Source organism: Bombus huntii, unplaced genomic scaffold, assembly GCF_024542735.1.
Source record: "Bombus huntii isolate Logan2020A unplaced genomic scaffold, iyBomHunt1.1 ctg00000057.1, whole genome shotgun sequence".
In the NCBI taxonomy this organism is placed as follows: domain Eukaryota; kingdom Metazoa; phylum Arthropoda; class Insecta; order Hymenoptera; family Apidae; genus Bombus; species Bombus huntii.
The window spans coordinates 532,266-544,366 of NW_026099318.1; the positions used below are offsets into that span (position 1 = coordinate 532,266).

Here is a 12,101-nt window from a genome sequence, read left to right on the forward strand (position 1 = left end):
TCTTGCTCCAGTGCCTGTTTCGCTTTAACTGCAACTGCTCTAGCGCATTCTGCATCTTCTAACTGGTTCTTCAGCTGTGCTACTTCCTCCTCCGTTTTGCTACCAAATGTTAACTCCTCAAGCTCTTGGCCCAATGTCCGCAATCTTTTTTCCTTCAATTCGATTTCCAATCTTGCGCCACTAAGGTTCTGTTCTATGGTAAACTACTCCGCGATCGCGATTTCTTTTTCTCTAGCTAATCTTTTACGTTGCGCTTTCTCTTGCCGCAGATCGTTCATTAGATTCTGAGTTTCTGAATCAAATTTGCGCTGTTTCTTTTCCAGAAGATTATTCCTAGCTGTTTGTTCTTCCAACAGTAGTCTCAAGTCGTGCATCTCGCCATTCAGACTTTGCACGCGTCGTTTCCATTGTCCAACAACCTGACGTTGTTCCTCGACCTCTTCGTAAGCATCAGCTAATTTCTTCTCCAATTGCTTCTTAAATCCAACCAGTTGCTTAAGATCATCCTCATGTTGCTGGGCACTCACTACATTTTCAAATTCATTCCTCAACGCTCTCTTTAGCTTTGCCCAGGACTTCGCGCATCGCTCTTGTCGTACGAAGGCCTGAGCGGAGCCTGCGAGTAATTTCTTAGCATAGGTCACCATGTGGGCGTCTGACCAACCACACACTTCTGCCATTTCCTCGAAGTCTTTCACCCACTGATTTACACTCAGCAGATCATCCCCGCTGAATTTCTCTAATGAGTCTTCCACGTCTTTAAGACTCAACATCGAACCGACGCATACCTTCTGGTGATAATCATCGCGGTCCTGATACACCGCTCGCGTGCCTCTCCTGTATTCTCGCGCGCCTTGTTTGTTGTCCTCGCCTTCACTTTCGTCGGAGCTCTCTTCTTCCGACGATACATCGTCTCCTTCTAGGGCCGCCTGTAGCCGCGCGCGTAGTTCGGGTTTTCTTCCCGTTACCTTCAACCCCAAGCTAGCCAGACGCGCTCTCAGCTCTTTCGTCCTCAGCTTCTCGAGGTCTTTGTCACAGACGAAATTCGAGCAACTGTATATAACAAACCGAAATTCCGAACGCCTTATCGCGTGTGACCGTCCGGTCAGCACCCGTTCTCAGCCGCCTGAGTGGCATTCGATCACTCCAGCCGTTCTCCGAATTTTACGCGAAGTATAAACAAAACCTTCTCCCACTCCAACGAAGGGAAGAATATAAATGCTCCCTTCAAAATCATCCAGTCAGTCTAATAAAAAAATTCTTAACTAATCCAAGTATCGAAAGTGTATCATCGCGAACCGAAAAAATTGTATAAATTGAGTAAAAAATAAAAAGAACTTAATCTCCTTTTTGGAAATTAACAAGTTCCTTATTTTTACCTTAATTTTACACGACATCTTCAACGTTCGCCATTTTATTCTATTCTTTTTCTACTCCCGCACAAATAGCTCCGTTAAATCGTGTCGTTTTCTGTCCTATTCAATCCCGGCTGTGCCCCCACTTGTAATATCGGAAAATAAGGATAGAAATTTTTTTTCGATTACTTACAATTTATTAATATTAAATTGAATATACAAATATAAATTGGACAGAGAACGATATTTAACGGAAACTAAATGCAATACTCGTATCTATATCAAATAACTTTACAGTTATTTGATCACTCTCGTCACAACGAATCTAACACACACACACTCTCTCTCTAACAACTCTATCAATTCTCACGACTCTACTCTTCGACGACTCAATTAGCTCTGATCTTCGCCACGCTTCGAACCCTTAGGAGTAGATCGACCAGGTTTGCACGCTCTGTTCAACCTGGCAACCAGCACAGATCTCGCACCGGATATAGGCAGATTCATCTGTGCGAGCTTACTCCTCAGCTCCTCCAGCGTCAAATCCTCTTCACCCGACAATCGTTCGTCGTTCTACGATATTACAGTATATATAGAGTAAGAATATATATAGAGTATATATAAGTACCAAAAATACATCCTAAGACGTGTATGCGATCTACGCTGTATGGGACGTGTTATAAATGGTTTCCGCCACTCAACCGCATTTGAATTTGTGAACACGATCGAACAATTGACACGAATTATTAATTCCCGTCTCTACTCTAGTAACGATTTGCTTTGGAACGAGGTCGAATCGTTCTGATTCCGCGCATGATTAACAAATAATTACAGAGGACATCAATTACTTGGATGGTGTTCGCCATTTCAACGTAGCATCGATGACATCCGGTAATTGGACTCAAAGTGATTTGCTTAAACCGATTAATTTGATCAAACCGATTGATTGATTACTCCGAGGTAGAATATGTTTTATAGAGAGACGTACAACGCCATGAAGGGGAGACAGATCAATAAATTGGGTTATCTTTAAATTACTGACAATCATTTCATCGACGCGGTTTCACCGACACCGAGTCCCCCGGCAACGTCTGTCAAAGCTTATTTACCGATACACTGAAATCAACCACAATCATTTTACCGACCTCTTCCTTTGCTGACAGTTATTATACTCGCTGTCATATGTTATCGTTGATTATACATCTTTATTTACAAATTCGTTTCCGTGTATAACGAAACAAAGGAAGAAACGAAAATGATACGTTTCATGACGCATTGTTAAATTATTAATTAACGAGAGTTACATATCTACATGAATGCTTTGAAATGCCAGTTATAATTCATGAAAATGGATACAAACCATTTTACTATACATAAATAGAATTATAAAGACATGTTACGTATTAATGCTTTTACGAAATATATTTCTGTATACGTTTGACGTTTCTGTATTATTCCTTATGTGCTTTCTGCTCTTGTGTTTAGCTCGTCGGAAGTAAAAATACGTTAAGCGAATCAGCTAATCTATTCGAGCGTTTCAACAGCTCAGTCTTCTCTTATGCAACTACCAAAAGAGAAGATAAGTCTTTGGTTATACAACATTTCATAACGTCCAAAGTAACGGGGCACTAATTAGTTGAAACTTTAAGACAGACCAGATATCAGTCATCGTCCGTAAATACATTTATTACGATCGTTTAAAGTTTAAAGAAACACCGTTATAAAGTCGTAATACGAGACAAAGCGATTCAGAACTCGAATTCATTTGTTGGAACGACGCCATGGGCAAAAGTAGATAATGAAAAACTTTCTTCCAAAGACCATTTGATAGCGCCGACGTAATCAAGAGTGTGACGATATTGCCAGAGACGTTTCTGCAAATAGAAGACTAACTTATTTACGAATTGCCGTAACACGATTGCCGCTGGTAGTATGGTTAGTAATCGCTTTATTGAATTTTCGCTTGATGTGACATCGTCGAGAGTTTCTAGCGAAATTCTTCTCCCTGTAAAACTATGTTTCTACAGCAATGGCTGTAATTTTCGAGTTACCGTTTGCGAAGAAATCTTTTTCTTTGTTACGTGTAATAGATTATTTTTAAGTTTTAAATTACATTGGTAACCTTCTATAATTTATTACTCGAAGGTGGTAATTTTTTCTTAAATAGTTTGTTTTTCCTATAATTATTTTACTACAGAATCCTCAAAAACATGATGTATGTATATATATCCTGAAATATTATCAGTCTATTGTCAAGTTATAGAACATTATGGAAATTGCCAATTAAAGTCATAAAAAACAAAAAATAAGGAAGTTCGTTAAAATATGTGATTTTCCAATCAAGATATAGAATTTATTCGAGTAATATAGATTACGGTAGAGATGGTGACGGTAACAATGAGTGGACTGATTCTTCGTGCGAAAACAAATTGGAAGCGCAGAGCGATGTATTGTTTCAGCGAATATCGATTTTAAAGCATGGTTTTAAAGCACGGTATAATCAATTTTTTTACATAAAATTATATTGTATAGGCTATTGTTATTTAAACATTTTAAATTGGATGGTTTTTACATATGCTAAAAAAATGGAAAATGATGATGATGAATCAATGACACGTAGAAAATTATAATCTATTGTATTGCTGTTATCTAATGGTGTTGTAGTTGACTGTATGGTGGATGTATCTAATGGTGTTGTAGTTGACTGTATGTTGTTCAATATTGCTATGAAACTCTTCTGATTCATTGTCACTTATACGAAGGATGGAAGTATACGAAATTGATAAAATTATTAATAATATTTACGAAGAGAAAGTAAACTGTTGGATATATGACAAAATAATTCTATTTTAAATAAGAGACTGGTCAGCGTGGTTATTTTGTTTACAAAATCAAACGAATTTAATGAATGTAATGGTAAGGAAATAACTATAAGTGGCTGTTAAACTATTTTTATGCTTGAAAAGTAATTCGCAAAGTAATGTAAAGCAGTACTACTGAGTTGTACATAACCTCTTTCAGAATTTATTCTTAACCTCTTGCTTCATAACTTCCTTAATTATACTCTTCAAACTTATTGACTACTTCGATGTTGTTACGAACAGAAACTGATAAAATATTAATCTTAAATATAGATTGAAATGAAAGCTTGTCACGTAAATATATATATATATATATATGTACTACTTACTCAAACTATGGATCACATAACCTATAAAAAAAAAAAAAAAAAAAAAATTATTGTACACTATAAAGCAAGAGGTTAAATCTTTAATCTGTTAAGAATTAAATTTTTTATTGTAACTGCGAAAATTATAAAAGTACCAAGCGAAGCAAGTACGGAATATATGCGGAATATGAATCGCTCAACGAACCAAAGAGCGGCTCAGTGACAAAATTAGTAAAGTAAAGACCACAAATATTACAACATTATATTCTACCACAAAATAATTCTCTATACAAAAAAGGTACACAACGAATCGATTTTTCACAACGATAAGAGTCAACAGAACCAATCAAGACCAGGCGAGACTCTCATAAGACAACGATATCAGAGGGATCAAATCAGCGACTTCAATCTATGTTACAGAGTATAGTTATCAAGAAAAATTGCTCTTTTCATGAAAAGTATGGTAATGATACTCTTATAATACATTGTATATCTGGCAGTCGGATGTGCCCGTGGCCATCGGAAATGTAAAGACGACGCTTTTAGAAAGTGATAGCGCCATCGCGTTTTAAAAACTTTTACTTTTTCATTTACCATTACGAAGATTGTGATGGAAGAACGTAATGGGGTAAAAGACGACAATTCCTTAGTAAAGAATGAGATTCTATAGGGATCGATGCTCGTTCCGTTGGGTGGTTCATTCGAATTTTGATTGGGATTATCGGGATGGAAGGGTCGAGAGTGTCACGTAAAGTTGGTACTTGGGTGGTAGTAAGAAGGCTGAGTCGTAACCCAACTACTTATTTTCCTTTATAAAAGATTCTTTATCTAAAGATGTGTCACCTGCATATCTTGAATGATCTCCAATCTCAGTTGTATTCTCTGCTTGCTCTTCTTGAAATTTCTCATCTTTTTTTTTTTTTTTTTTACATTGATCATCAATTTGTGGGTCCTTATTTATTATTTCTTGTTCTACTTCATTAATCGCAGCGTTCTTTATGCTCTCTGTCTCACTACTTTCCTTACTTTAGAAATTGTTTTTGTTTTTATTTAAATTTGTTACATCACATTTATTTACTACTAAACCATCTTGAATTGTATTATCTGTACATTCCTGTGACTTATTTTTTTTTTTTTTGATTTTCTGGAATATCATGCACATTCTTTATAATATCAGTCGTTGATTCTGATATTAATGAAGAAGATACATCTACTTTTATCGATGATTCTACTTTATTAATGTCACTGCGCACTTTATCTAGTTGTTCCATAGTAAAACATCAAGATTGTTACAATTACTTAAGAAGTCATGGATTGTTATTTAAATATTTACTGCACTTTTCCATCAATGTAACCCTTTATGACAGTTTGACATTCTACAGAACACCAATGCTGTATCAGTTTATATTTTTCTTCATCATGAAGTTTTATTATATCACCTAATTCTTCCTGATGTTTTTTTTTCTTTTTTTTCAATTTTCAAATAAGAGTGTGTTTTCTATGTGAATCTTTTAATTCTTGGTTCGCCTCGAGTAAGCGATTATTAACATCTTTGGAAAGTTTTTGGACGTTTTCCAGTTCTTTTCTAAGAAAATTATTTTGTTCGTTCATATCTTTTACTTTACCTTCAATTTCTACCCTACGCAATATTTCAAATTTATTTTCATTGACAAGGATCATTTTTCTTATTTTTCAAAATCCAGTTTCAATTTATTAGTTTCTTCTTCATATTTATATCCAAAATCACCCACTTTTTTATATTCACCCTTTAGTTCGTCTAGTTCACATTGAAGGACAGATTATTTGTCCTTGTGGTTCAAGAACTACATTTTATCTCTTTTGCATCTTTAGCTCCAGCTTCACGTTCCTCCACTGAATTACTAACACATGAATTAAGTTTGGCCTTTTTTTTTTTTTGTTCCAGCAAGTCAACTTCATATTTGTGACTTATGTTATTTCTTCTAATTTTATTGTTAGTTCTTCAATTTGTATTCCAAAAGATTGAACTCTTTTTACGTGCGTGTGTGTTTCTTTTTTTTTTTTTTTTTTTTTGTAACTCGTCGTGTTGTAATTCTAATTTTTGCACTTCCTCCTTCATGTCCTCTATGTGCTTCTCGAGCTCTTGTGTCGTCCTGTCTTTGTCGGAACATTCTACTTGAAGATCAGCGAGTTGATGCTCGGGATCGTAATTCAATTTTTGGTCGTTAGCAGTAATAAGCTCACGTAACTTCACTTTTGAACTTGATCTTGTTTGGTCTTGATTGTGTTTTCGTGGTGCTTGTGGTGTTCTAAAAGTAATCGTCACGTTGCTTGCATTTTTAGTGCACATTGATACACTGCACTCTGCACAGGCAATGCTTTTGTTGTCATGAAATCTCTCTAACTTTTCAGTAACAAAACCTTTTATTTTATTATTTAATTTTGGATCATGCGCCCCTGGTGAAGATACATTATGTGTTCTCTTTACCTTTATTATGCACACGTTTTCCTTTTGCTCTCAATTTTTCGATCATCTTGTGCTGTTCTATATATTGTGTTCTTATGTTCTTCGCATATAAATCCTGTCGATTGATTTTATCTTTCAGTTGAGGTACATGTTTAATTCTTTACCTTTTTTTTTTTTTTTTTTATGGATTTCTTGATAATCTTTTAGAAGTTGCTCGTTATATTTGGAAAGCTTTCTCACTTCGTCTTCAGCTGTTTCCTAACGGGATTTTTCTTCTTCAAGTTTTTCTGTAATCATTTTTTCTAAACTTCTCCATTTATTCTGTTCTTCTTCGAGTAATTCATTACGTTTCGGTATCTGACTATCTTTTCCTTTAAAACATTTTATTTTATCAGAGAGTTCTCCTATTTTCAAACTTGCTTCATTTAAGGTAACTTTATGAATTTCCGATTGATGCTTTAACATTTGATGTAAGTCTTCTATTGCCGTTTCACGTTCTTTCAACTGTTCATTAAATTCGTTGTTTAGCATATCCACTCGAGAAATTTCGAGTTCTTGAGCATCGTTTCTTCTTTTAGAAATTTGGCTTATTTTCTCTCGCCTGCTGCTACATGTTGCTGTCATTTTATCAACTTCTTTCTTCTTTTTTTTCTTTTTTTTTTGTTTAACTTAAAATCTTGATTTAAGGTTTGTGTTTCACTATATTATTTATTATTATTAACTAGTTCAACATTATTTTCAGTAGATTTTTTTTCGCGTGATTTTTATACTTATTTAAATAGTTTAACATGACCAAATGCATCGTACGTCAGATATACCATTTTTAATAAATTGTCGCCTTTACAACTCGAGTTACCTCTGAACGAGTCGCATGATTGATCAATAAGCCATGAGTAATTATGCAAATTCAATTTTTTTTTCATCTATTTATTTGAATATTATAATATTATAGTCTTATAATATTATAAGACTTTACATTGAATATTTTATTAAAATTGTAAGTTTTTCATAAACGCTTCAAAATCTACAGTCTATTGATCAACTCCTCTATCCTTTCTCTTTCTCTTCACTAAAATAGATAAATTCCTAATGTAGTTTGTGGATAATATTTTTTTTTTCTAAAGCAAATCACATTTATCATCTGATATATTTTTTGAAATAATTTCTGTCTGTACATTTTCTTCTTTTTCCTTACTCCTCTTTCTCTTTCTAATGAATTCTTTTTATTCCGTAAAATAGTTTTTGTATATTCAATTTTGTTAAGTGCAATCCTTATTTCTGATAACTTACTTTTATTAGATAATTCTTGTGAATCTTCTACTACATCTTCCATATCATTTTGAGTGCGGCTTCTACCTTCAGTAAATTTAATATCTTGAACCGTATCATTAATTTCAATAGCTCTTTCGGTATCAAGTAAATCGCACTTATTATTTAATATACCTTTTGAATTGACTTCTGTCTCTGCAGTTTCTTCTTTTGTATCTTCTTCGAGTTTTCTTTGTTCTTCTAATCCACCCTTCTCATTTTGTAGGATCTTCCTTGTATTTTCATCTTCTTTAACTTTGACTTTATCCGATCTCCTAGGTCTGCCTCTATGTTTCGCTTCATCAGTTGCTATTACACCCGTTACTGCATTATCATTTTCTACAGATTTATACCTATCGCTATCACTAGCTGTGTTCGTTAAAAGACCTTCCCTTCGTTGACGAACTTATCAGTTGTTTCGTTTTCACTATCTGAAATTGATTTTTGTTTAACACCTCTTTTTTCTTCTTTGGCAAATTTATTTTCTACATTTTCCGATGCCTTTTGTTTATTAATTATTTCAGACTTGTCTTCGATTAATTTCGTCTTTAAAGCGCTTCGCAAAATTTTATTTGTGTTTGATTGTCTGGTTTGATTATAAACAATTTCTTCAAATTTTGGCGAAGTAGCAGGCTTTGCAGCAACATTATAACGACTGCTCCGTTTACTACTATCTAACATAGATGGAGATGGATTCTTGTCATCTTTATTCTCTAAAGACTTCTCTTGTGTATTAGCATCTAAATTTCTCGACATAAGATCTGCTGAAGTTTTTGATTCTGTAGTGTCACACGCATTTTTCGCTGTCATCATTTGGTCTTCTTCTATAAGCAAATGTTCATTATTGTAAGCATTATCTCTTGCTGTTTGTATGGATTCTAATGATATATTTTGTTCAACGTTGTCTATTGATTTTGTATCATTTTCAGCAGTTGATTTACTAACTGCTTCTAATTCCTTCGTTTCAATTTGGTTTTCTTTATTTGTATCGCCGTCCAAAATATTTCTCATTGAAATATTATCCTTCTTATTATGATCTTTTTCTGCTTCTCCTAAACTTTTACTTTTTTGTCAAACCATTCTTGTAAATTTTGAGTATCTTGTGACGAAGATGGTGACAAATCATTATACAATACTGCAATATCTTCTTTCCTTCGTTTCACAGACTCTTTCTGGTATTCTGTTGAGCTATTGACATCAAACATTAAGTCTGTTTTAATGAAAATATAATCCTGTGAAGCGGTGTCAATTGATACTTTCTTTTCATAAGAATTTTCTACATTAGACTGCAATTCTTTTGAAAATTCTTTCAAAACCATTTCTTCATTTCCCACAGTAACGTCTGTTTTCTCCAAGCTTTTGTTCAAATTATTAGAAACTAAACTACCCTGATAACTCCGACTAGTCGCTGCTTTAATAGTCTCCTTTAACAGTTTTCTTAACTTGATTTCGTTCTGCTTCTGCATAGCGTCTAGTATGGCCCGAATACTTGGATCCACACCAGTAGCCATAGGGCTAACAGAAGATGTGTCTTCTGATTTTTTGCTCATAGTGGTTATTGTACTGTTGTTGGAGTCTGTACTAGCGAAGCTATTGCGACGAGTACGATAATATTTAAAAGAATCCAGTTCTTTACCTGAATATTCTTCTTTTCGTGACCAGTTTCAATTTTGGTGATGACCGTAGTCCGCTTTCCGTAGAAGTCGTTTTCACGCAAAGTGAGCTGATCTGCAGAGGTCCGCTGATCCCTCAATCTTCAATGATGCACGTATGCCGAAATGCGTAATTTCGTTTTCTTGAAGTTGATGGATCCTGGCACGGATCGCCAAAATGTCACGTAAAGTTGGTACTTGGGTGGTAGTAAGAAGGCTGTGTCGTAACCCAACTACTTATTTTCCTTTATAAAACTTTATTATAAACACAAAATAACACCGAACCGGAGAATAGGGGTTGTATGAGTACAGCAACTGGAAGAGGAACAAGAACTGTCCAAGCTGGGTGAAGTCTCGGTTTATATACGTTTTGGTTTTAGGATGTTGAGGAGCTAGGTGTAGGTTATGATGTAGAAAAGTGTCCGAAGGTCGGGGGCCCATATTCTATCTCTGATGTGGACTGAGGTGCGTCACAGCCTTGGTGTATGCTATGATGATAAGGTGGTGATGTGTCCAAAAGTGTCCGAAGGTCGGGTGTCGATGTATTATCACTGATGTAGGTTGAGATGTGATTGATGTCACAAGAGCTTGGTCGAATATTAACTTTCAACAACTCTTTTCAAGCTCACCAGTCACAAGCCACGGTTTACTGAATACATCTTTTTGGAAAATCCTTTTTAGATTTTCGTACAAGGAACATGGTTTGTTTGACAAGGGATTTTCTTTTGAAGCAATTTGGGGTGACAAAAAGGTCTTTTTCTTAGGTAGCTTATCAATAAAAATGTTTTATTAATGACGTAACTGGAACGAATACTAACGAATTTAAATAAAATCGACGACCAAATGGAATATATCTTCTTTTCAATTTTCATAAATCGAAAGCCCTATGGATACGTATAAATGTTTCTTTTACTCGTAGTAAATTATTATTATTCTATTATACGTGTGTATACTACAGAAGAACCATACTAATAGGCACCAACAGCTTTCATCTAACATAATATTTTCATGGAATCTTATAATCATCTTCGCCTCATTGTCTCCGAATAAGTCGTATTTAACAACATTTCGAATTTCGATTTGTTGAAAAAGCCGCTCAAATTGATGCACAAATTTGACTTCGCAAATCGCCTTTTTGCACTCCCCGTACTGGCGAGAACGAAGATAAATGTTCGGCACTGAGCTACTGCTCAGTTGCTACGAGTTAATCCTCGTTTTGCTTCAAGTAAATGAAACGCTCTAATCTGTAAGACGTCCATAAGATTCGGTTGACGGTGGCTGTTTCGTGTTAATCGGTGTCTCAATTTTCTAATTTAATTATTGTGCTCGATTTAATGACATGGCGATCTGGTCCAAAAAAAAAAAAAAAAGTGACTCCTTTTTTTGCTTTGATATAAGATTTTTATTTTTACGTATGAAATATGGCGAAGAAGTAGTGACCTCTCTTTTATCGATGTAATCATATTAGGGGAACGCAGTAAATGGCTTCTGCAATATCATGGAACTATTCGTATCCCTCGATTAATCAAGTTCCCCTAGGTCAGTGGTTCTCAATTCTTGAAGCGTTTATCGATTAAAAAGTAGTTCTAAATCTTCTTCGATTTTCTCCAAAGAATTTTCAAATTGAATATTTAAGACAACATTTAATGAATTCAAATTGAAACGCCTTATTTTATCACGTAAACGATAATTAGGAAAGAGAAAGAATTCGTATTCTATATAGAATACATATTCCATGCAAAGTGTTCCAACAATTTTTAAACCTTTACAAATTTTCCATAACATACTAAAGGAATGTCAGTAATTTGTCATCTCAGTATGCCAATTTCCTTAAATTATGCCAATTGCCAATGTATGCCAATTTGTATAACATTTAAATCCACCTTTTATTGGTAATCTAAAAATCATTACTTTCTTCAATAATATAGGAAATAATACCTTAAAAATTGCTCAAGAAATACGCAAAATGCGTCGAAGGTAACCGAGCCAAAAAGATAATAAATAAATAAATAAAAAAGAAATAAATGAATTTAATAGTAAACACGTGGGTACTTGTTGAAATTTGCACCATTTGACGCGAGCAAACCGTTCGAAAGGAAAACACGTTCAGCCGCCAAAGCTGTGGAATTGAGATCACTTAATTCCGTTTGAATCCATCCATTCTCGTTTAA

At 34.5% G+C, this 12,101-nt stretch overlaps 1 protein-coding gene across 1 annotated transcript; it reads right to left on the reverse strand.

The window, feature by feature from the left end:
• Positions 1–203: 203 nt before the first annotated feature.
• Positions 204–9,828, reverse strand: LOC126875775 (unconventional myosin-XVIIIa-like). Its single transcript, XM_050638648.1, has 6 exons — positions 9,666–9,828; positions 6,582–6,960; positions 6,073–6,163; positions 5,858–5,973; positions 5,368–5,549; positions 204–526 (listed from the first exon to the last, which is right to left on the reverse strand). The coding sequence occupies exons 1-6, from the start codon at positions 9,826–9,828 to the stop codon at positions 204–206; spliced, it is 1,254 nt and encodes a 417-aa protein (XP_050494605.1).
• Positions 9,829–12,101: the final 2,273 nt, after the last annotated feature.

Excerpts from the sequence above, each read along its gene's own strand:
- LOC126875775 (XM_050638648.1), bottom strand. The coding sequence starts at position 9,828 with ATGAGCAAAAAATCAGAAGACACATCTTCTGTTAGCCCTATGGCTACT. Across the intron at positions 6,164-6,581 it reads TTAGAATTACAACACGACGA|GGTAGAAATTGAAGGTAAAG; the intron begins GTTACAAAAAAA and ends AATATTGCGTAG. Across the intron at positions 527-5,367 it reads AGATCATTCAAGATATGCAG|TGAGTGCCCAGCAACATGAG; the intron begins GTGACACATCTT and ends TTGAAAATGTAG.